The 22,894-nt window shown below is 42.8% G+C and overlaps 1 protein-coding gene across 1 annotated transcript; it reads right to left on the bottom strand.

Moving 5' to 3' along the window:
* Nucleotides 1-2,853: 2,853 nt before the first annotated feature.
* On the bottom strand, nucleotides 2,854-22,847 carry rsu1 (Ras suppressor protein 1). Its single transcript, XM_063912732.1, is given in 10 exon segments — nucleotides 2,854-4,673; nucleotides 13,568-13,700; nucleotides 13,852-13,870; nucleotides 13,872-13,967; nucleotides 14,405-14,487; nucleotides 15,499-15,617; nucleotides 17,696-17,816; nucleotides 21,572-21,622; nucleotides 22,440-22,553; nucleotides 22,718-22,847. Coding segments are annotated over 9 exon segments (834 nt in total). The 5' UTR covers nucleotides 22,549-22,553; nucleotides 22,718-22,847; the 3' UTR covers nucleotides 2,854-4,570.
* Nucleotides 22,848-22,894: the final 47 nt, after the last annotated feature.

The raw sequence follows: 22,894 nt of genomic DNA, 5'->3' as shown, positions 1-22,894 counted from the left end.
ACACTTAGCTGGTATGTATAATTAACTTTTTAAAGCACAGCCCCCCTCCCCTCGCGTCCTCGTCCCTCTCCTCTCCACACTTTTTCTGCTGATGTGCGGCTTATTTAAGTCTCTCTCAAAGTTCTTACTGGTCGCTGATTTCCAAAAGCTCTGGATTCAGCATCTCTGAAATCCAGACTCGGGGTCTGGCCCCTCTTTGATCCACAGGTCCCCAAACAAAGTGTTTATACAGCAGCTGCACTCTTAGGTGGATCAGTTAGACCGTCTGTCTGATACAGAGCTGTGAGGGAGTCAAAGCACAGACACACAGGGAGAGAGGGAGAGAGAGAGAGAGATAGAGAGAGGGGGGAGAGAGAGAAGGGGAACGAGAGGGAGAGAGAGAGAAGGGGAGAGAGAGGGAGAGAGAGAGAGAGGGAGAAGGGGGGAGAGAGAGAGGGAGAGAGAGAGACAACAGAGAAGATCCTGATGCTCTGTTGTCCAATAGAAAGAGGGCAGCAGGGTATGGTGGAGTGATACAGGGTTAGATAACACGTTATCTGACTGATACACATTTAGGCAGATCAGATTCCTCATAAGTTGTTTGTTTATTTAGGACTCCAACACATCTGTTTTTCTCGGTCTGCAGATACTTGATCTATACTTCAACTTGAGTAGTCTTATGAAAGCAGCATTTGCACATGGCTGTGCTGGTACTTTTACTTCTGTAAAGGTCTGAGGTCCCCAGTGTTCCCCTGATGAAATGACGCTCAACAAACTTATTAGACCAGCTGTCAAACTCTATAAAATGCCAATGCTCAATAAACAATGACCCTACTTATGTCAAAGATGATACATATGTGGACAGACCCCTCCGTCACTGACGCTCTGGTTATTGCTTTGTGAAGCACTTTGAAACTTTTGTGTTGAACACTGTGAATATTACTGTTATTATGTGTCCACTTCCAGTCCCTGGACTTTTTGTGCCTCGGTTAAGCCCTCCAAGCAATTTATCATTCAGGGCGCAGATATTGAGTGAAGTGCCAATGCAATGATCCTCCGTTACCTTCACAGCTCATTTTCAGGGACTCTCGATAAGTGGACGTTTGGAAGCCTAATGAAGCCAGAGGAACGAGGTTAGTTTGATTTTAGTCACATCGATACCGCCTCTCATCGCCTCTGTGTTCTGCCGTTCCACAAGACAAATGACTCCGTTCATATCTGTAGATTCAGGTATGGATGGTATTGACATGTCCCTAGGAAAGTCAACACACTGCCAAATTGTCCCGATATTCCTCCACATCAGGAATAACTCGCCACTTTAAGTCCACACTGTGTCGCATTTACCTCTGCTGCACAGATTTTTTGATCCTCATCATTTTTTAAAAGCTGTTTCTTGTGAGTCACCCAACTTTTGTAAGTGCAATACTAAATCACCAGAGTTCAGGTGTGTTGTTCCGCTTTCATTTCCCATGACAACGAAAACAATCCAATACTGACAACAACAAGATCAGTGCTGTTAACTCCATGTGTTTGTGCTTTTCTGTAAATTTCTAAAGACCCAGGTAGGGATGGATGTTTAAGCTAAACATGTGCTGTGCTAACATTGTTTCATAGAATAAATGAACACGATCTGAAGCACTATAAAATAAAGATTGTATGTCAACCACAAAACTATTTCTGAACAGCAAATACAAACTGAGATTCAGGGTCTGCTCTGATTGGTTAGCTGGCCGGCTCTGTTGTGATTGGTCATCCTAATGGAGGTCCCGCCCCTTAGCCTATCACGTGCAAACAGTTGGGAGTGCTAGCCAATAGAAGCATGAGTGCTACATAGTGATGTCATTATGTAACACAGCAAACCAGTAGAGAGAAACTCAATAATCTAAATTAAAGACACTGTTTCAAAACGTTTGAATTCAAGGGAGATTTGTTATACCAGTGAGGTGATTCAAAGGAATTGGATAGGAAATGAAATGGAAAACATGAAATCTATTACCGTTCAAAGACAGATGTTTGCCCATGCTCTGGGTAAATGCCGCGGTCATTAAAGCAGCCGCTGTATATTAGCGCCTCATCCTGCGGTGGGCGGGGATTGTTCCTCTGCCCTGTGTCACCACCCTCATTAAAGTGGCACTGCGCAGCCCACCTTAGACAATCAAGCCTGCCCTAACACACACGCCACCTATAAATCACCTGGTGAAAATCAATGGGCTTTAGTTAGCCTGGGACTCATTGTGTCCTTGGAAAGGTGTGAGATGAATTGAGATGAAGTGAAAACAAAACAGGATCAACATCCACAGAAAACGGGACGGGGTGCAGAAGTGGATGTTTTACACTTCAGGGTGGAGGTATTACTTGGGTAGGTCAGCTTTATTTGATCAAAGCTGACGTGTGTTCATTTAGCATGTATTTACAGCCCTTGCTTTGGTGAAACAGCTGAAAGTCAACAGAGGAGGAGCCATGTTGCCAGTATCACCTTCTCTCAGAGATGGATGGAGGTCTTAAACTGAGGCTATTGAATGTTGTTTTACTCCAGGAAACTTTGGAGAGCCCGCCCTTTGCATGTGCACAACTTTCTGAATACTCTGTTGATTAAACTGGAGCTCCGTCCCCCGCCTACAAAAGGAAAATCCAACCACATATATTATCCATCTGTGTGATGTGTTTTTTAATTAAAGCGCACCTAGAAATGATCAGACCAACAGCTGCTTATCTATATACACATACTTCTTTTCAAAATGTTATATTTAGTCTTTCTGTTCTATTCTTACGGTGGATTTAATACAAAAACAAATTAAACTGGAGGATTTAGACACTTTGTTATGGCTTATTTACTGCATTATGTCTCTGAAATAGATGACACCAGAGAAGACATTGATTTTGATTGTTTATTTGACATGTTTAAGTGTTCAATACAGCGAGCAGGGTGAACTCAGTATATTCTGGCCTGTGATAAAAGCACAGTGACTTTAAAACATGATTATAATGAATCAGGCTGAAATGTGACGGACACTTGGTGAAGCTTTGAAAAACAACTCAACAAAGTGAAATTGAAGGCGTAGAGACTCTCAGGGACCAAGCAGCATCAATAGTCCAAACACAGACGGTGTAGTTCTCAAAGCACCCGCAAAAACGGTGACATGCACCCCTTACTACACAGCCGATTTAAATCAGATGATATGCATTCATTTGGCGCAAAAATCACCTCTTTCTATGCAAATGAGCCTAATTAGATTGCCGCTAATGGCCTCACGCAGTTAAGAGTGAAATTATTAGCATCTGCAGAGAGGATTCTGAAGCTAAAGCCCTTAAAGGAGTCCAGTGGTTATATAAGACCCCAGATTTGGGTTCTCCCTGTCGCCTTTACATTCCTTGACTATGATTTTGAAGAATCATGTTCAGGAAAACTCTGCAAATTGTGTTTTTATTTTCCTCTGTTGTTCTGCCTTCAGTGTTGTTGGTGCAGAGGCAACATTTACCCTTAATGGTAATTGAAATCAGACGCAAAAAAAGGGCAAATTGCAATCAGCTGGAAGAGGTTTTCATCATGCTATCAGCGGGCGTGTGAATGGGCCCTCAGAGATTGAACACTGGCAGGTATCACTGAGCCTGCTCCCTCAAGCTTACAGATATCAGTAATAAAGGTATTTAAAATAGTTGCTAAAATACAATAAGCTGTCACTCATATCTTTACATACATATAAGACTCTAACCACCTCTCAATGACCCGCACATGTTAGTAGAAAATGCATTTCCTGTAGAAAATGTGTGTGAATACTGGAAGCTAAAATAAAGTGCAAAGCTTTGGTGAATCAGTTGCCTGTAAAATCTCAAATGTATTTCGTTCGTTTGCTGAAATATTGACGGTTGAAATGTAAATCTGGCAGAGTTTGAAGCTCACTGCATTACCTAAAGAAGCTATAATATGTATTTGAATTGTGGCACGTTTTTAAATAAGGTCTGTGGGGGTGAAGAGAATTAGAGAATTCATTAAAAAAAAAAGCTTAATATTTCAAAAAGCATATAAGGTAGAACGAGTACAAGGTTAATTAATGCCTCCACAGAGCTGGAGAATAAAGGGTTAGAACAATGGAGTGAGTGTTGCCGAGTCAGCAGGAATTGGGCTTCCAGTTGACATTGAGCTGCTGTGAAGATGCGACGCCACGGCATCAAGTGGACATCTGTCGATTTGAGTCTACTTGATTATCATTAAGAAGGAAAGCTGGAGTTAATACGTGAACATTAAATATTAGCCTTTGGTATCATAGCCGTTTAACAGCCTTTACATTTTAAGTTAAAGTACCTTTTTGCCATTTAGGTGACTAAGGATGATGATAACAAGGTCTTAATATTGATTCTGTTGGCGTTATCACTAGTCTGAGCGTTGTTAGTAAGTAGCACCGGAAACAAATATATATATATATACACTCAGGCACAGTGGAATACAGTCCAAACGATATTTAACACATTCAGAAACATAATCCATATATTTCAATGTAATACAAAATGTCTTGATAATAAAAAAGAGGGAAGAGAGAAAAGGCACATGCAGTGAGTTTGACCGGCATCGAGTCCAGCCTCCGTCTCCTCTCTATTTGTTCTTGGCGGCCAGAGGCTTGCGGCTGATCTTCTTGCTCTTATCGTTGTTCTTCTTCGGTGGTTCTGGGTTAGCCTGCATGTGTCGGCCATAGAGACTGAGGAGGAGAAAGGGGAGGAGAAAAATCAAGGTTTTAGTCGAAATGTTGGGACAAAGGCGGCAGTTTGAACCAAATGTCAAAGCTTGATACACTAAAATGCGAGGGAATTCTAAACAAGTTACTCTACTCTGAAATCTTTTTCCAATTCCAGACGAGTTAGCAATACATATTGTAAATAATTCCTGTTTACTAAATGGGTCCCTATTCGTAAAGAGGCCCTATTATCCTGTTGGGGTTTCCCCCTTTCCTGTAGTGTGTTATATAGGTTTTAGTGCATGTAAACGGTCTGCAGAAGGCTAAAATCCCAAAGTCCCTTCCAGAGGGAATTTCTCTCCCACACGCTCCACAACATAATGATATCTGACACTCAACATTGATGGGCTAAGGGGCGGGACATCTCTAAGCAGTTGACCAATCACAACAGAGAACTACATGTCAGAGTAGAGGCACAACATGAAACCTAGAAATGAGCAAAATAGGGCCCCTTTAGGCTAACGATAGCATAGCGACATAGCATTATGTCATGATTTTACAGTTTGAGAGTAGAATGAACTGAATTGACTTCCAGTAATCTAATAAATTAACATAAAATGGAGTCTCTTTATGTTCCAAACATTACAAATGATTTAGCTCCCTTTAATACTGACTACTTCTCCAGTGCCCGCCCCCCCATTACCCATCCAGGCAATTTAACTAAAACACCCGCAGGTGTCAGCGGCACTACAGTCACCGTGACAAATAGTGTCCGACAGTTTAATTGGAGCCCACACACACACACACACACACACACACCAAATATTCACACAGCATACATATAGTCATTACTTATTAGTGTCCATTACTGCGGAGTACCGGACACGCGGACAGTGTCTCTTCCACCCCACCCCCATCACACACACATACACACACACACCACCTCTGTCTGTCACTTCCCCCCCCCCCATGGGTGTCTCTTGCTCACAAGCAGCAGAGCTCATTGGAGTGGAAAAGACTTTTTCTGCAGTTCAGTCTCTCTTTGCTTTTCCCCACAGCCTGTTAATAATTGTGTCTTGGTTTTTTTCCTCCTCTCATTGTATTCATGCTTGGGCTGGGTTTAAAACAAGCTGACTTTAAACTTGGGGATGAAGGAGCCTGCGACAGGATGACCAGGATCCATTAATCAGATAATTCAATAGGAGCCTGTTGGTATAGATAATTAATGGTATATATTATATTTTGAAGTGATGTGTTTGTGTAGCTAGCATTATGGTGGTCACAATGGATGCCAATAGTTATCCTATTTCAGAGCCAATTAAACATCCACACACACATTCATCTAACGAGTAGCAGTCTTCAAATATCCATTGTCCATCCACATACTCCGTATATTCTAAAGTCTCACACTTGCTCGTTCCTTTCAAATGTAACCTATGGTTCCAGAAGAAGAAAACCAATATCTAAACATCCCTTTGTGATGTTATGGGTACACACACACACACACACACACACACACACACACACACACACACACACACACACACACACACACACACACACACACACACACACACACACACACACACACACACACACACACACACACACACACACACACACACACACACACACACACACACACACACACACACAGGATATACAAATCCACAGTGGTGTAACTGTCACGCTATGATTGAAGTGTCTTGTACTTCCCTCTCCTCTGCCTGCCTCCATCCCATGTCAACACTTGCTCTTGGGAATTAAGTGCTGCCAAAGCCCATAATATCTGCTGCCCATCAAAACCCCAGCAGGCCTACGGCACAGACAGACAGACAGACAGACAGACAGACAGACAGACAGACAGACAGAGGAAGGAGGGGGGGGCGGGACACAGACACAGCCAGAGGAGTGTTTGATTTGGCTTTGAACTCGTGTGTCTTCTCTTACTGTTCCTCTCTCCACAGCTGCTCTCAGACTCTGCCTCAGCGTTGCATTGCTGCCTGCCGTCTGCAGGGACACACTTTTGACAGAGAGCGGTTGAGACAAAGTCATGCTGGGACTCTGCAGAACCTCCTGCCCAGTCACAGGGCGGCCAGGTCCCAGGGGAACGGGGTGGGGTGGGGGGTGGGGGGTTTAGCTCCTAGGAGCAGCACAGAGTCTGAGAGCAGCCGGGCCTGGGGACAGCTGACAGCTTTTAGCCCGGATAGTGACTGTAGTGTAGGGATGGCATTGTCTGTTGGCAGCTTGGTGCACCACTTTGGTCCAGACTGAAATTACATTACACATCATTTAACCAACGCTTGTATCCAAAGCAATTCACACACACACACTACAATACCTTTAGGCCCTAAGGGAGCAATTGCGCAGTTAGGTATCTTGCCCTTCGACATGGTCATTGCAGGGGCTAGTGATCGAAGCACTGACCCTCTGATTGGTATACCCACCAATGTATCCCCTGAGCCACAGCTGCCCTTCAATATCTCAACAACTTCAAGATTAATTGGCTTTTTTTTTTTTTTTTACCTTTCGTGGTCTCCAGATGACGAATCCCAATTGACTTTGGTGACCCCTGACTTAAGCACCACCATGATATTGGCAGATTTGACCCAAATAAAGTGAAATACAGAACTTTTGTGGAACAACCAGCCCCCCAAGAAGGAAATTCCCCTGTCGTCCTGTCTCATCTACATCGATTTATTGAACTAATTTAGATTATAGATGAAGAACCCCTGACTTCTCCCTTTGATCGTTTCAGGACAGAGGGGCAACTGTTGAGCAACTCCGTAAAAAATCAAGTCAGTAAAATGTCATGAAAGTGAGAAGGAGTCATTCACATATACTTTATCAATCCCCATGGGAGAAAATAAGCATGCCATCCCAGCTGTGTGCATGTGGATCGGAGGTAGCAGAGAGAACATAAGCAGGGGTGTAACGATCACAGAGGAGGACAGGGGGGGGGTGACTGATTGTGCACGCTCCCTTTAAGAAATACGAGATTATTCATGGAGTCAATAAGTGGCCAAAGCGGCACACTCGCTGCTGTCATAACAAGCTACTGTTAGCATAATTGTGGCTTCCTAGAGTTGATGGATGAGCGGAGGAAGGAAAGATGTAAAGGGAGGCGGAGTGGAGTGATCAGTCAGGACAAAATAAATCAATGTGAAGAGGGGGGGGGAATAATGCAGCCTAATTGATGATGGAGTGTTCCCTCGAAAACGGATGTTTATTAATGTTTCTTTAATCACTGCTTTTCATTTTGAGTATGTACAGTATGTGTTGCCATGGTGTCACACAGTCTCTTGACAGTTGAAGACACAGAGGCGAGCAAGAGCAGAGGACTACCTATTTATGTTTTTATGAAATGGTATCACCAGTGTTGTGTAGGAGGATTTCAATAATTAATAAAAGTATCCAGCTGTGAGTAAGCAGGATTTTGGAGAGGTTTGAGTTGGTTGGTATGAGCAGAAGGAAACAGAAGTGAATATTCTCCAGAGAAAACATGAAGGGTGCTTCAACCTCTGCCATCTGCACGATCCCTGTGTTTTTATTTCTCATTTCCTTGGACCCACATAATCCCGCTTTCCCCTCAGCTGCCTGACGATGTTCCGCAGAGCCAGCTCACTGCGCACCGTATTTTGTCTTTGAATTGAAGTATGAAGCTGTAGTGAACGCTCCCTCTCCCTATCGTACTCTTACTGAAAATCTATGGCATAGTAAAGACGAACGGAAGACATTTTGTCCCCTCGGTTTCCTGCTCTCTTTTCTTTCTGTTTGTGCGCTGAAGAGGCCAAAACCCAGGAGAACGGGTAACACACACACACACACACACACACACACACACACACACACACACACACACACACACACACACACACACACACACACACACACACACACACACACACACACACACACACACACACACACACACACACACACACACACACACACACACACACACACACACACTTTTATTATGCTTTTATCCGAGAGAAACAACACTAACAGCTCTAGCTAAAGATCAACATAAAGATTTCCCATTTCATTTACGTGTGTGTGTGTGTGTGTGTGTGTGTGTGTGTGTGTGTGAGTGTGTGTGTGTGTGCAGCTCTGATAATGAACTGTTAAGGCCAATTAAATGCAGAAGAAGAGAGGAGAATGGATTCAGATTCCTGATGATGTCTTTATGGAGCTCTGCTATTCCACACGGCTTAATTAATCATGGCAAAGTTTGCCCTGTGTGTGTGTGTGTGTGTGTGTGTGTGTGTGTGTGTGTGTGTGTGTGTGTGTGTGTGTGTGAACAGATTGAAAGTTGGTATTTTCTTTCCTTTATCGGGATATGTGTGTTACAAAAGTTCAAAATATGTATGTGTGAGTGCCTGTTTGATAAATGCGCTGGGAGGCCAAAGGCCATTGATCTGATGGGGGGGCGTTCGTCTCACAACCACCTCGTCTTCACCAGAGCTGCAAAGCAATTTAGTAACTTCCTCTACAGCCAGAGAAACATTAAGGAGAAGAAGGAGGGGCGATAAGGTAGGACGAGCAGGGAGGGGGAGTAAAAGGCAGAGGATAGAAGTAGAAAAGATACTAATTAAGATTCATGACAAACAACGTGTGCTTTTAGCCAATGGTGGCAAAGACCTCTGTCCTCATCATTAGTTAGTTAAGTCCTGCTGACTCAGCCGCACTCTGTGGGATGTCTGCGTGTATATACAGTATGTGAGCACTTTTTTTATCCATAAATGAAATCAGCAAAAATAACTTTGTTAACTGAACACACAAAGTGCAGCTGACTTTTATCTGCGTTTTATCTGCAGGCTGCTGCAGGAACAGTTAAAGCTGGGATTAGTCTCAGATAAAATGACATTAAATATCCTCATTAACCACAATATAAGGAGATTAGATGATGAAACATCCCACAACAACTGCAGGTAACTATTCTAGAAGAGGATTTAGCCCACAGCAGTGTCCCCAAATAAAAAGTATATCGTGTAGCAGAGACGTGCCACTGAGCAACGCAGATTAAAGCCACTATAACGAGCAGGGTTTGTGCCACTTTGATAAACTGTACAGACCAGGACAACAGGGAGCTATACACAGAGGGAAAGTTGTACATTTCAAGGAAAAGAAGACGGATATGGATCGACCACAGATCTTTATTTGCTGATGTTTGAAATATGTCTTTAGTGATTGATAATCATTCATGCGTATGTGGCGCTTGACAGTGACTGGATATCGTCAGCTCATAGCTATTTCATCATGCATGGATTGTTTGCATAAAAGTGGTATTTTTTTTACTCATTTTGCAGATAAAGTAAAGTTGTTGACAACAGTACAGCGTCTTTGAGTGAAACTTTTAAAGTCACGTGTCATTTCCAAGTCAAATAAATGTTTTGTGCTTGTTTGTTTTCTATGCCAACTCTGCTGTCATTTCAGACGCTGCCACTCCCATCAGTAGATGAACTCCACATGCTCCCAATTCCCTAATCAGCCCCATGGTATATAAACCAGGACTCTTCCACCAGTTCTTTGCCCGATTGTCTGTCTTTTGTAGTTTTTCTTGACTAGCTTAGCGTTTCTATGCTTTTTGGGTTTTTCTGTTCTTGATTTTGGACACATTGGTGTATATGATAAATGCCTCATCCAGTGTCTTTTACCAGAGAAATCCAGAACGTTTAATCAGTTAATGAGCTCCTCTTTGTCCCAGCAGACAGGGGTGGGGGGGACAGAGGCAGCCCCATCAGCCCTCTTACTGTACGACCCTCCCGCTGCAGCCATCTCTGTTAGGCATCAATGCGTGACTACAATTAGACAGCGTCGGAGAGGGAGGGGGCTGCAGTCTGCATCCAGAGGAACTAACCAGGACTAGTTGAGCAGTGTGGCTTTAAAAAAAATGACACGTAGAGGGAAGAAAGAGACTTCTGTGTTGCTGTGAGGATGATGCAAACTGCAGACGGATTGCAGCAGTTGTATTAATCATGCCGGTTCATACATCCTAGGCAGCCACTGGCTTCAGCTCATTTCAAATCAGCTTTAAAACTTGGTCAAAATGTTTCTACTGAGACTTGGAGTGATTGAAAATGAGCAAACAGCATTCTTCCAAAAGCAAAATTAGGAAGCATGAGTAAAAATCCACACCGATAGATGCAATAGCAGATCTACTATTACTGCCAGGTGATTTTATGGCCTTAAAATGATTGGTTTATGTGAAATATGGACTGGACTTCTGGGTGTTTCCTCGACCAACATTTCAAATTTAAACTCCAATCACGATCTTGAATCCTCCTTATTTTATTAAAACCATCTCAAATATAAAACTGCTTCATCACGGCCAACCCTTCGCCAGGCTCTGATTCCACATTTTAAATGTGATGATGAGATTATGCTTTACGCAGTTTGTGGATCCTGCTAGAAATACTTTGAGGAAACAAGTTCTGACTGAAGTCCTTTCAGGAACACAGTACTGTTCAGGCAGAGGAGGATGAAAAGTCAACATCTCTTCAGTGAAATACGGATATGGAACCAGAAAAGGGAGACAGGAAGAAATGAATAAAACATAAAGTATTGAGAGGAGAGAGAGGGGCTTTCTCTCTACAGTATGTTAATGTGCCATGAGACACACAGTCTGCAGCTCTCTGACAGGATAACAGGATTACTGATGAAACATGTATGACAGGCAACATAACCCCACTCCCTCTCGTGCACACACATCATGATGAAAGTGTTTAAGTATTTAGACAAATACATATTTAAAGCTCAAAGACTCGCGCCATCACTCAACACAGTACGGGATACACAGTGATATGACTACATGTATATATTGCCAGTGGGACTTTGCTATAGAGCCCTGTATTGATATGAATACTCACCGTAATGCCGTGACATTTAGCATCAATATTACTGATGAATGGCCTCCTTATTTTGCTGACCTTTGACCTAATGCCATATTCAGCTAGGAAATGTCCTTTAACCAACATTCGAAATTAGCGTTTGGAAAATGAATGAGCCTATTGCCGTTAAATATTGTTCATTTGTACAGAAGCAGTCCCACAGAATCACATCACTGGGACTTTTTAAAGTGAAATCACAGGTACTGATTGCCCCTGAAATCAATACGGTAGTAAAAGGCTACACTCTGTTGGCTCTGGTAACACTTTGGGTTAAAAAAACAAACTAAAGCCAGGCAGATTACAGTCTGTTTTCGTGCAACAGAAGGAGGAAGTTACTTAAATTATAAAAAAAAGCAGAATTAAAAACGTTATTCCTTTAGATTTTGAAGTTTTGAAGCAATGATGTCCAACACTACTTTTCAGCAGGACAGACAGCTCTGATACAGGCTGCAGTCCACTAAATGAGACAGAAACTGGAAGTGCAGACAGGTGTGTGTGTGTGTGTGTGTGTGTGTGTGTGTGTGTGTGTGTGTGTGTGTGTGTGTGTGTGTGTGTGTGTGTGTGTGTGTGTGTGAGAGAAAGAGAGAGTAAGTGTGTGTGTATTCACAGAGCTGGAATCTGAAGGACATTTAGTCAGGTGTGAATGAAGCTGTGAAGACACAAAGAAGATCTTTTTGGGATATTGTTTAACACCTGCCCAGAGACAGGCTGCTGCTGCTGCTTGTGTGTGTGTGTGTGTGTGTGTGTGTGTGTGTGTGTGTGTGTGTGTGTGTGTGTGTGTGTGTGTGTGTGTGTGTGTGTGTGTGTGTGTGTGTCTTCTTCACGGTTGCTCTTCTTCACATCTTTCTCGCCCTCACATTATTCGTACAGTCTCATTATAGAGTGTTTCTCACAGATGGGGGGGGGGGACGTTCAGTGTGATGACCATCAACACAAATATTACCCAGATTACTCCCTATTGTTCTTCACTTCAAGACTAACTAATCCTCCCGTGGAAATTATGAAAAGGGAAAAGCAAACCATGTCATTGGAGCATCTCATTCATGCTTATACAAAGAATCAAACAACAGGGACTGAAGTAAGTGTGTGTTTGTGTGTGTGTGTAGACAATTTATGTAAGTGCAGACATTGACAGTGATAGAGCGGCAGTCCACCATGCACAGCAGCTGAGCTCTCCATCATCCGGCCTGACAGACTCAGGTGACTGGTACATTTGATCACTAAATATGAGTCTTTTATGCCAAAATACAAGCAGGAAGCTCCCGGCTCAGACAGCAGAACTACAACAGAAGTTCCTCCAGTGGTGGAGAGGGCCAAGCGGTACTGCGGATGATTGATTGACTTCCTCTCTGCACTAATGGAGCAGAGTAATAAACATCCATGTGCTTCTGTGGGGATTAAAACAAGCTCATTTCGCTTTATGCCAATTTATCGCTCCACCTTTGACCCCTTGACCGTTTTCCTCCAGCAATAGGAAACATATCCAATTCATGAAATCAATTTTATACGAAGAGCTTAAGCTAGAAATGTCCAAGGGTCTGTTAATAAACAGGAAATAAGCCCAGTGCAGATATCTGAATAACTCCTATTGATTTAACATACTATGGAAAGATAGACGACTCCCTCTCCTAGTATGCAAACAAAATATGGGATGAAAATATGGTCGAGATGCTCTGTTTTTGTGTCTCGCTCACACACAGTGCAGGGATCAGTTCCGGAGCATGCCTCAGAGCAGCGGTTTGAAGCATTCACACAGAGGATTTGCAGCATCTCCTTCTACTGGAACAAATAATTAATGGCCGCACTTTGCCTCACAGTGCAACCTCAAACACATTTCTCTCCACCAGAGAGAAAACTGCTCTGACTAGAGGTCTGTGTGAACATACACTCGTGCTATCTAAATTACACCTAAATCAGATGCAACTGATCAGCTTCTTTTGAGATGTTTTTTTGAGGTTTGAAAACTGGAAACAAACCCATCTGCACTCCTCAGTCAGTGTGGATGTGTGTTCAGTTGGTACTCACTACTTATAGGTCTCCGAGCGGACGTATTCGAAGACGTGGGACACGCCCAGCTGGAACTGGTCTGCGATGGGAGTGACCCAGGGATTATTCTCTGCTTTGAACACCTGTTTAGGACCAGTCAGATCCAGATTCCCTGCAGGCAGAGAGACACAAGCATAGTTTACAGATACAGTTACACCGAGCATCTGATGGGTGGAGCAGTCCGGTTAAGGCATGTTAATAACGTTTACATGTTTTAAATGTCATCTTTTCTAGTCTGATTTGTGTTTGTGTGAGGTCAGTACCAAGCTCAGGGGGCAGGACAGGTCAGTCTGTTGCCCTGGATGTGGAGCTCTTTGAGTTGAGCCAAGTCCCCGATCTCCTTCGGCAACGAGGTCAGATCATTGTCCCTCATACTCAACTGAGGAGAGTAAAGGAGGAGAACACAAAACACACTTATTAAACACTGAAATCTGAAAGATTTGAGATCTGAAAACCTATAAACAACAGCATTGTGAATGATTTTATAGAACATTTATGTAAAGAAATTCATCCTTAATGTGAAAAATCCCTAAACTTGTACATTTGTGCTTCAATAAAACTCCACCTCATCATTTCACCTGAAGATATTTTGCCTAAAATATAAAGGTGTGGATTTTTCTGCAGTTTACTCGTGGAAAAAGGCACGTCTTTTGGAAGTACACGTTATTTATCTGGCCCCTTGACCCTTCTATATACATATACATCTTAAAACTACACAAACAAAGGGATCGTGTTATAAAGAGAGACTTCCTGTGTGGCATACTTAAAGATGTCTAAACTGAACACAGCTCCATTTTCTCAGTCGCATTAACTTACTATCTGCAGCTTGCCCAGCTTCCCGATGTCTGCGGGCAGGGCCTCGAAATCGTTGTCACTCAGATAGAGGGCACGGAGAGTGGCTGCAAAACGAGCATCTCTGTTAGTGTGTGTCTGTGTGTGTGTGTGGGGAGTCATAACTAGACTGGGCTCTGATCAATACCGCCAGTCAAGCCTGATTAATAATAGTGCCTCACAAACTGGACAGAATCAATCCAGGCAGACCTTCTGCACGTCTCGCAAGACAGCCGACACAACCAGACAGCTTTGTCAGCGTGCGGAGGAAAAAGAGAAAAGGGTCAGCCTCTTCTGTGAGGGGGGAAGAAGGATTGTGCAAAGAGGGGATGACAATGTTGTCTCATAACTGTCTCGAGGATACGCCTTTATTTTGAAATTCCCATGGCATGTGCCACAGTTTCCGCTGAAGCGCACAATCCTGCAGAGCCAAGTGGTAAAAGTGGGGAAATGATTTCATCTCATCGTCAAAGGCTTTGGGACATCAAAGAATATTGTATTGTTGTCCAAAAAAGTAGACATGTAGGTATCGTAATGTGCTGTTACAAAAACATGACATCATACTATTTAAATCATCATCTTCAGCACAAATACAATAGAGTTACAAAACCAATGACTAGACATGTCCACAAAAAGTGGACCCCATGTTGTCAGCTGTACGAACAACTTGTATTTCCTGACATGTTTTCAATTACTGCTCCATTTCAAAACGTGGATTTGAGGCGGAGGGGAAGTCCGTCTATTAGTGCCGTGCTTTTTCCAAACCGGCTGACCTGGTGTCTGAGAGCGCACCACGTCTGGATCACTGTGGACATGTGGACAACCAGAGCCGTGGTGTGGCTGGATAATAAGCGATGAGTGGAGTGCTCTCTGGGTAGGTTCTTATTCTCGTGAAGGGCCAGCCACACCAGGCTTTGCGACACATGTTTGAGTTAGGTAGGGTTAGGGTAGGTAGGTTAGAATAAGGGTTAGTTTCAGGTTTAAGAGTAGCCATCATCAGAACGTGTGTGTGTGTGTGTGTGTGTGTGTGTGTGTGTGTGTGTGTGTGTGTGTGTGTGTGTGTGTGTGTGTTTACTCACTAAGGTAGAAGAAGTTCCCGGGGAGAGAGCTCTGGTTCAGGTTGTTGTAGGTGATGTCCAACACTTCCAGAGCCGGCAACGAACCGAATCCTCTGGGCAAGCCGCTCAGACGGTTCATACTGTACACACACACACACACACACACACACACACACACACACACACACACACACACACACACACACACACACACACACACACACACACACACACACACACACACACACACACACACACACACACACACACACACACACACACACACACACACACACACACACACACACACACACACACACACACACACACACACACACACACACACACACGATTAAGCAACATTTTCCTCACACAAATACATTGCATCCTTTCCAAATGTTGACAGACCCAGCTGAGCTTTTCCTCACAAAATGTCTGAATGTAACAAATGATCAGAGGTGGGAAATTACTCGTTTTTTCTAGAGGCTAATATGTGTGTGTGTGTGTGTGTGTGTGTGTGTGTGTGTGTGTGTGTGTGAGCTTATCCTCACATCCTGCAAGTGTCTGAATGGTGTCGACTGGTGAACATTTCAGAGCCTCATTTAGCCTTTCAGAACACTTAGTTATCCACTGTTACTGTTTTTTTGTCACGCACATGCGTCGCCTACGTCTTCTACTTTCTGTGTGAACAACCAAGTGTAACGACTGCGAGGAGGGACTCATTAATTCATTAAGTCTCAGGCTTTTGTAACACATCGTATGAGGTAGTTGTAATGTTGGTTTTGTTCTGAGTTTATTGGATTGTTTGACATGAGAAAAAAAAACCCCACACACTCAGGAGGATTCCACTGAAGCACAGTCATACACAGCAAGAGGCGTTAACGGATGCAAAAGTAGATTAAGTATGTTCCAAAAGGTATGACAAAGGTAGCCACGGTATTATTTTGTCCTATTGAACATCTGGTGGTGCTACCTTTTTGGAACATACTTGGATTTATTGGTTAAGCACTCCACTTAGAAGGCCATTGATGAAACACAACCTATTTTCCAGCCAGTAATGCCTAGTGGAATTTAGTTGAACCCTAACAGAATCTGCTTGTTATACCACACATATCTTCTGAAATGTGCGACCATACTCATAAATCTTGACCTCGTCTTCCCAAACTCGTCCTGAAGGTTTGTGCTGTTTGTTTGCTGCTCGCCCTTGTGGACTAACCCTCACCACATCCAAATAAAGAGGAAGCATGGACGGACAGATTAGCAACCGGGGGGGATTGTGATGATGTAAGACACAGCGTCTGAGTGTATGCACACATATCTGCCCGTGTGTGTATGTGTGACAGGTCACAGGGACGAATGTTCAATTTCTATTATGTGTGTTTGACAAATGAGATTAAGCATTTACAAGGTCCAAACACACATATGCATGTCATTCTGATAAACACACACACACACACACACACACACACACACACACACACACACACACACACACACACACACACACACACACACACACACACACACACACACACACACACACACACACACTCAGGCAGCAGCAAAATAAACAGCGGATGAAAAGTGAATGTGCAGCCTGAATAACAGTGGGGGGCTTACACTATCCAGATGATGTTTGTCTGTGGATCAATACACACCAAGGCTTCCCTCCTAATCCTCCTGTCACTGACGCCCTGCCTGTGTAAGCCTGCACTCATAGCCAACACGCACAGGAAGCATTCCCAGCCAATAGGTGAGAAACTGAACCCCCCTCACCTATTCGCTACACAAACACACGTCCACATCTTTTTGAGAATGAGAGTTTATTCTAAAATGACAACGCTTAACGTCAGGACATGTGCACTCCGGTTTTGAGGTCTGAAAAGGGTATTTAAGTATCAAACGGAGGAAGAATAAACCCCTTAAACTCTCTGATCCATTGATTTGTTGCTGCTTTGTCGTACAGCCTGTTGAATCACATCCAGCAAAAAGGCTCAAAGGTCCAAAATAATTGCTGTAACCAAATCTGAGCTGGGGGCGATTTGTGTTAAATTGTGGAGAGGTTACAGAGAGGTTGTAGTGACCAAAGTAGAAGTGTGTACTGTAAGAGCCGGGGTGTGTGTGTGTGTGTGTGTGTGTGTGTGTGTGTGTGTGTGTGTGTGTGTGTGTGTGTGTGTGTGTGTGTGTGTGTGTGTGTGTGTGTGTGTGAGGAACATACCCAAGGTTGAGGTGCTTCAGCTTCTGCAGACTGCTGATCTGAGTCGGCAGCTCTTCAATCTGGTTGTTGAACATGTTCAGGACCTCCAGGTTCTTCAGCTCGGAGATGTTGGCGGGCACCGCTGGAGAACACACACAGGGGGAGAATTAAAGCATATTGCTCGCACGCACGCACGCACGCACGCACACGCACACACACACACTTCACTTGATCGAATTGACGAATGTAATCTGATAAATCTGATTACTTAAAAAAGGACATTTGACCCAGGACTACGACTCAATAAATAGAGAATGCTAACAAGATAAAGACAGAAAACATTTCGGACTGAAAGCAAAGACTAATTGAATTACTTTTGGTCGAAAACCATGAGTCCATGAATAAAACGTGACAAAGCTTCTCCATCTCAAAAGTAGGAGCTGAGATTCAATCTCAAATAGCTGCAACAATTAACACACACACACCTTTCCAAGATGTTCATATCTGTTAGCAACCTGTTAGCACTCATCACTAGCCCTAAACTCCTGACAGCGGGCTCTCATCATTAGCTGCGGGACTGTGACAAACCTCTGTCATTAAGTCCATTAGCGGCCGCGTTGACATTTGAACACATATTGCAGTTTCTCTCCTCACTTCCATCTGGGCTTTTATTCCCCCGTGGTGCGCGGACACAGATCAATGGGCTGATAACAAAAAGCAGGACGGTTATGGGATTATCTCACTGATCAATGAGAGGAGTGCCGGAGAGGACGAGGAGGAGGAGGAGGAGGAGGAGAGTAAACCGGCCGGGCCCTGACCTGAATGCTGCCGGGAGAATGAGCGCCGGAGAGGTGAGGTCTGGGCATACTGATACTATATCAGTGTGACTCGTGTGTGTGTGTATCTGTGTGTGTGTGTGTGTGTGTGTGTGTGTGTGTGTGTAGAATCACACCACAGTTTTGTTTTAACCCGCTATTTATGGAGATGTAAATTAGCTTCCTTCAAAAACTGACACTTGGTGGACAGTGGCATTGTTCCAAGAGACTCTAGTGTTTGGATCGGCTGCTGTCACTGTCAGCACACACACACACACACACACACACACACACACACACACACACACCAAGGGCAAATTCAGAGGGGAGGGACGAGTCTGTAGTAAAATAACCACGTGTCTTAAAAAGCAAACTATATTTGGTAAAGGCAAGTGCTGGAATCCTGCTTGAGTCGGGTATGCAGGGATATCCCAGCCTTCAAATTGTATCCTATGTTTGGTATCGATCCTCTTAACAAATCAACCCATAATAATTGAATATATTATGAAATGATAATGAACATTTTGATCAAAAAAGATCAATTCCCTTCAATATTGTCAATAACACGCAATTGCAATATCAGTTTTAATCGCAATTAGTCATTTTTTCCAAGTTGTTGCGCTCTAATTTGAATTAATCTATAAATAACTGTTTCTTTCAGAAGGAAACAGCACAAACCTCGTGTAAATTGTTATAGAGATGACACTTTTCAATGGGGAACAACAGTACTATAACACTATGGTTTAACTGCAAACCTTTTCTCCTAAAGGCGGAGGGAAACCCGCCAAAAAGCCCTAATTGGCCACTTCTTGATAATTGGCCAATGTGGTTTACATGCTGGAATGTTAGCTGTGTTTCACAATATCTGGATAAAGGATTTCATCCTCGTTGAAAGACGATAAATCATTATATCGCCCTTCTTCTCTTTCCTGTTGGTTACAGTACAGCCAACAGATAGCTGGTGAATCACTCTGTCTGGTTTTAAAGGTCCCGCTGCTTCACCGAGGATGTCGGAAATCAATTTCATTTAGCCGGCCTCCCCCTCTGCGGACCGGGGTTCAATCAATGCAACACCACCACCTCCTCTCAGGTGGACGAACCTACAGTATTCATAAGTCCTCCGCACAATATAGGCTATTGATTTCCATACGGGCTCATCTGCCCTGCCTGTTAGTGTGACCCGGGGAGCCGCTGCATTATAAACTTGTTTGTTTCTGTGTTGGGGGAAGAAACCCCCCCCCCCCCCCCCGGCAGCCATGCGTGAAGAACATGACAGGTGCTGTAGTGTTACAGCGAGGGGATGGGTTCACCTGTTGGGAAAATATAGGGTTTTATCTTTTTGATTGTGGTGAAAATCTATTTTAGGGATAGTGGTGGAGTCCCTCACGAGTGACTGAGCTGTGTAGTTCACTATCATGGTAGGAACGTGAATAATAAACCCCGGATTTATAAAAATACCAGAATGATCATGTAAGAAGGTAACAGACATTTCTAGTTTAATGTATCCTTATTTTAATTCCTTTTTGATGCATGATTACCTTCCAAATTGACATCAATATTTACATAAAACATGTTCATAGTTACTCATATATGTAAACACGTTTTACTTCATTTACCTTTTTATGGTTTGATTTTATTATCCTTGTGTAAGTCTTACCTCTCCTATCCTGTGTTTTCACTTACTGCTTGACACCTGAATTTCCCTATGGGTGTTAATAAAGGGTTTATCCCATCTCATCTTCTTATCTTATCCTGTCCTATTTGAAGACGGATTGTTTGTTTCTCGAGAAAAAAAGGACGTTCCCTAAAAAAGTAAAAGTGCGACCCGCCTGTGACGCAATAAAAATGCGTTTGAGAAAATATCAAGTAAAGTGATGACAGTTTCTTATAGACAGAGTTGATGATATATTATATTATCTATTATTACATATTTTGACACCGTCATCAACACTGTACAGTCATGTTAGCACCATCCAGCCGACAGCAGACCGGGGGGGTCTAGTGCTCTAGTGGAAAACCTTCTAAATATTACTATAACTCTCCACTGCCATCAAGCAGCAGCAACATCGCCTCCCTGCTGTGGGACGCTGTATTTGTTGGATCACAAAGGTACGTCGGATAAGATCAAGGAGAGGAGGAGGTAGATCCAATATTTCCCACTCCTTCCTCACGCTGCAGGCGGGGGGGGGGCAGCAGACAGTTACCCAACAAGGCCGGAGTTACTGAGCATACCTTTACAGTGCCTGCAGGTCGGTAACTACGCCAATTATGTTATCCCCCAAGTCTGTCTGATCGGGGCTATAAATAACCTGGCAGTGTGTTATCTCTTCATCTTCAGCAGCAGATTAAAAACCGATGATCAAATAGAAATCATGCCCACCCCAACAGGATATTTTCTGTATTCATTTGGTCCAACAATCCCCTTTAGATCGAGGTTTTCCTGACAGTTTGGATTATTTTATTATAAGATAAATATTCAATAAAATAAAAACCTGATCCAAAAAGAAAGTTGAATTATTTTTCTTAATTAACATACTTATTCAGATATGGTTTTAATACAAAACCAAAATATGCACATTGCTTCATCCCAAAGTGAATACACAGGTTAGTGTGTTTTGCGTGTTTATGGGTCTACGCTGACCTCTGCTGGTGCAAACCATAACTGCATCACTCCAATAGACTAAAGATAACCAGTCAATACACAATACAGTACATAATGCCTGTCAGTCCTTCTGCAAACTGGCTTATGAGTCTCACTGTTAAAGCAAAAATCTCCGTTAGCAATTCACCAGTAATCCATGATCTCCAGTGAAGCCTCAGCTTTATTTTTCTTGTGAATCCCTCCTGTGAAACTGATCTTATAGTAATATATTGTAATATCTAATCTTAATTGGCTAACAAAGGGGTCTGCACAGACCTGACCAAAACCTCACCTGCTGATTCTAATACCTTACAGGCTTTTTTTTATTTAACCATGATTATAATGTTATGGGTCAGGGTTTTGATGCTGACTCCACAGGGTTATTTGCTGCTGTGTGACAGTGGGAGCTGTGTCTGTGAGTGGACAGAGGGAGAGGCTTACCTGTGAGCTTGTTGTGGCTGAGGACCAGCTGAGTGATGTTAGACAGGGTGACTGAAACGACAGGAAACATCAAGTCAACACAGCAGCTCACTGACACTCTAACATGCATCCTACTGGCTATTTTGTAGGAACGGATATTACTGATAAACAAGCAGTAAAGAGATTATTCTTCAGGCATCGGCAGAGTTTTATGTCAAATAACACCATCAAAAGTCAATAGAATAGCAACAACAAATACAGTATGTGTATAATTTTGTTTCAGCTATCGTTATAACGGGTCCTGGTATGGCTATCTATTCCACACTGATTCATCATGAACAGTATTTAATGCAAAACATGAAAACTAAAATATTAAGGGTGGTTCACATCAGTAATAACTGCTGTATCTGATTGGTGGCAAAGCATTCATTGAATTTAACTAAATGTATTATATGCAATGTCATAAAATGTGAACTAAACTGGATTCAAAATGTAATAACTTAACCAATAATGCAATTAACTACCTGATATAGTAATAACTTACACTTCAGACGTTTTTACATATTCAGGATTAAATCATTAGATGCTACAATAATATTTAATTATTATTTATTATGTTAACGGTTCTAATAAAGTTTTGTCAACAGGATAACGGTTCTAATAAAGTTTTGTCAACAGAATAACGGTTTTAATAAAGTTTTTTCAACACTGCAGACAGGGCAGGCTTGGTGACGTCACCATCATACAAAACAACAGTTTCTACTTATTTTATAAAGTCTACGTTTCTGGCACGTATTTATAAGACACTTTAAGTAAAACAGCTCAACTTAAAGTCGGTTATAATAGCATCAGATTCGCTTCAGTGTTGTGGTGAAATGGAAAACCTTACACAGTCCTGGGATGTCCAACATGTTGGAAATGCCCCTGTCGCACATCTCCACCTCCGGGATGTTCTTGTCCCGACTCTCCTCCACTATCTTCTTCAAAGACTTGGACATATTTTCTGAAAAGCATCGATATAAAAACAGTACAGCGTGTTACTGAGTTGTAAAACTCGTCGTTAGCTACACTGCACCGATAAATGAGACCCAAACTCACACAGTCTGCTACAGGAGAAACTGAAGGTGCTATGTATGTGGACACAAACAAAACCCTGTATTTACTTACCGTTTGGAAAAGATTAATGAAAACAGAAATATATACTAGCTTTTTTAAATTCCTGATAGAGTACGCTTGGAGCTGACACCCTTCCGGAAGTTTATTTGTGAAACACCATTCCATAATAGGATACTTCCTGTTCCTGAAGCCGCACCTCCGTGTCAAATTAAGAGCTCATAAAAACTT

The sequence above is a fragment of the Eleginops maclovinus genome, chromosome 21 (assembly GCF_036324505.1).
Source record: "Eleginops maclovinus isolate JMC-PN-2008 ecotype Puerto Natales chromosome 21, JC_Emac_rtc_rv5, whole genome shotgun sequence".
NCBI classification, from domain to species: domain Eukaryota; kingdom Metazoa; phylum Chordata; class Actinopteri; order Perciformes; family Eleginopidae; genus Eleginops; species Eleginops maclovinus.
Note: the sequence above shows the minus strand (reverse complement) of the source record. Positions and strands in the feature narration are given on the sequence as shown.